Source organism: Seriola lalandi, unplaced genomic scaffold (assembly GCF_002814215.2).
Source record: "Seriola lalandi dorsalis isolate HSWRI2012SDOR001 ecotype SW California unplaced genomic scaffold, Sedor1 jcf7180002054970, whole genome shotgun sequence".
NCBI lineage: Eukaryota > Metazoa > Chordata > Actinopteri > Carangiformes > Carangidae > Seriola > Seriola lalandi.
In genome coordinates, this window is record NW_019525521.1 from 104640 (window position 1) to 106334 (window position 1695).

At 49.4% G+C, this 1695-nt stretch overlaps 1 protein-coding gene across 1 annotated transcript in view; it reads right to left on the reverse strand.

Annotated features, from left to right (window-relative positions):
* LOC111646384 (uncharacterized) overlaps positions 1–1602 on the reverse strand; it is a 6499-nt gene extending 4897 nt beyond the window's left edge. Inside the window, exons 1-3 of the mRNA XM_023395862.2 lie at positions 1570–1602; positions 392–639; positions 7–322 (exon numbers count right to left, since the gene is read on the reverse strand). Of these exons, the coding sequence (XP_023251630.2) occupies positions 7–322; positions 392–632 (557 nt within the window). The 5' untranslated portion in view covers positions 633–639; positions 1570–1602. The remainder of the gene's footprint in view (positions 1–6; positions 323–391; positions 640–1569) is intronic.
* Positions 1603–1695: the final 93 nt, after the last annotated feature.

Sequence of the window (1695 nt, forward strand, 5' to 3'; positions counted from 1 at the left end):
GAAGACGGAGAGCTGGAGGCCGTTCCGTGCCCAGAGTCTGAGCCGACAATCAGGCTCCCCCCGCCATAACCACCCGTGCCTCTGTGCGGCGGTTCTGTTTGGACCTCGGAGTTCACCGTTTGTCTGACGGGTACGCTGTGAGGCGGGCGGACTCTGCGGGTCTGGTTCTGGTAGGGGGCGCAGGGGGCATAGGGAGCGTTTGGCTGGGGGTGGAGCAAGCGTCTGTAGTCAACCGCCTGGACGTGAGGGTGGGGGAGAACGTAGGATGGAGCCTCCATGTAGGGGGGAGGAGGAGGGAATGGGGGCATGACCATACCGTAACCTGAGAGAAACAAACGGAGGTGAAGCTTCAAGTTTTAAAAACAACAAAGAGTCACGTCCTCACACTCACCCACGCCTGGGAAGCCCGCAAAGGGGTTGTAGGAGAAGGGCATGGGCCACTGGTAGTGGAGGAAAGGGAGCGGAGGCGGAGCATGTACGTAGAAGACCGGGCGGGCGGGGGCGGGGTGTTGGGGGTGGGGTGAAGGTCCTGGATCTTGACCGCCGCTCTGCAGTCTGGGATCCTGCTGCCCAGGGTTCGGCACGCCGCTGCTCGAGTGCAGGTTCCCGCCATTCGGTCCCTGAAGAGTCATATTCAACCTACACAGGGTGGAGGAGGAAAGGTGTGTTAGACAGGTGTGCATCCACAGCAACACACACACAGTTAACATCCCCCTCAACAAGCTCCAACAATGTGGTAAATGTTAAATTGTTTCACTCAAGAAGAAGAAGAAGAAGAAGAAGAAGAAGAAGTCACTCAAAGTGCTTTGCAATAAAAAAAAAAAATACTACAATAAAATGAGGGCAGATTGAAGGACGATGAAAATAGACATTAAAAAGACAAGATGATAAAATATGTAAATGAAAATAAAAACAAAACAGGAAGAAAAGTAAAATATGAGCGAATGAATTAAAAGTTGAATAATCAGGTTTTCAGCTGTTTTCCATAGTTTTGGATCGTAGTTAAAACGCTGCACTGCCTCTTTTCTTGTGTGTAAAACTGTGTGACTTTAAAAGCCTGACAGCTGAAGATCTGAGAGCTCGTGCAGGATTATAAAGTCGGCCGGTCTGAACCATGAAGTACAAACACCTGGACATCTTCTCTAAAAGACACGGAGCCAGTGAAGTCCAGCAGCTCGGTTCTGAAAGACCTGGAGTCGTTCAGCAGCAGCAAAAAGAGCGATGCAATAATCTATTAGAATCAAGAGCGTGAATAAGTTTTCCAGCATGTTTGTGGGTCAGGAACAGCTGCACTCTGGACATGTCTCTGTTTTGGTCGCCTTCTTTATATTTGATTAAAACTGCACATCACTTCTGATTTAACCTCAGGGAACAAGTTCATGAGAGTCAAACGTCTGTCTGACTCAAACATTCAGGATTTAAGCAACTGAACTGACTCACTGAAGAGGATTTATTTTAATTTAATATTTAACTCTTGACAAGCTGCCATCACTGCTGCCGCCACCACGAGTCCAAACCCTGCACCTGATCTTCCCCATGCTGTCGGCAGAGAAAGCAGAGTCACTTTACCTGGCTGAGGAGGAGGACGTGAGAAACACAGAGCGACGAGCAAAGAGAGTGAAAGTGTGGAGCAGACACACCTGAGTTTAAGTAGCAGCTCATCACACAGGTGTGAGCAGCATCAGCTGATCTGGG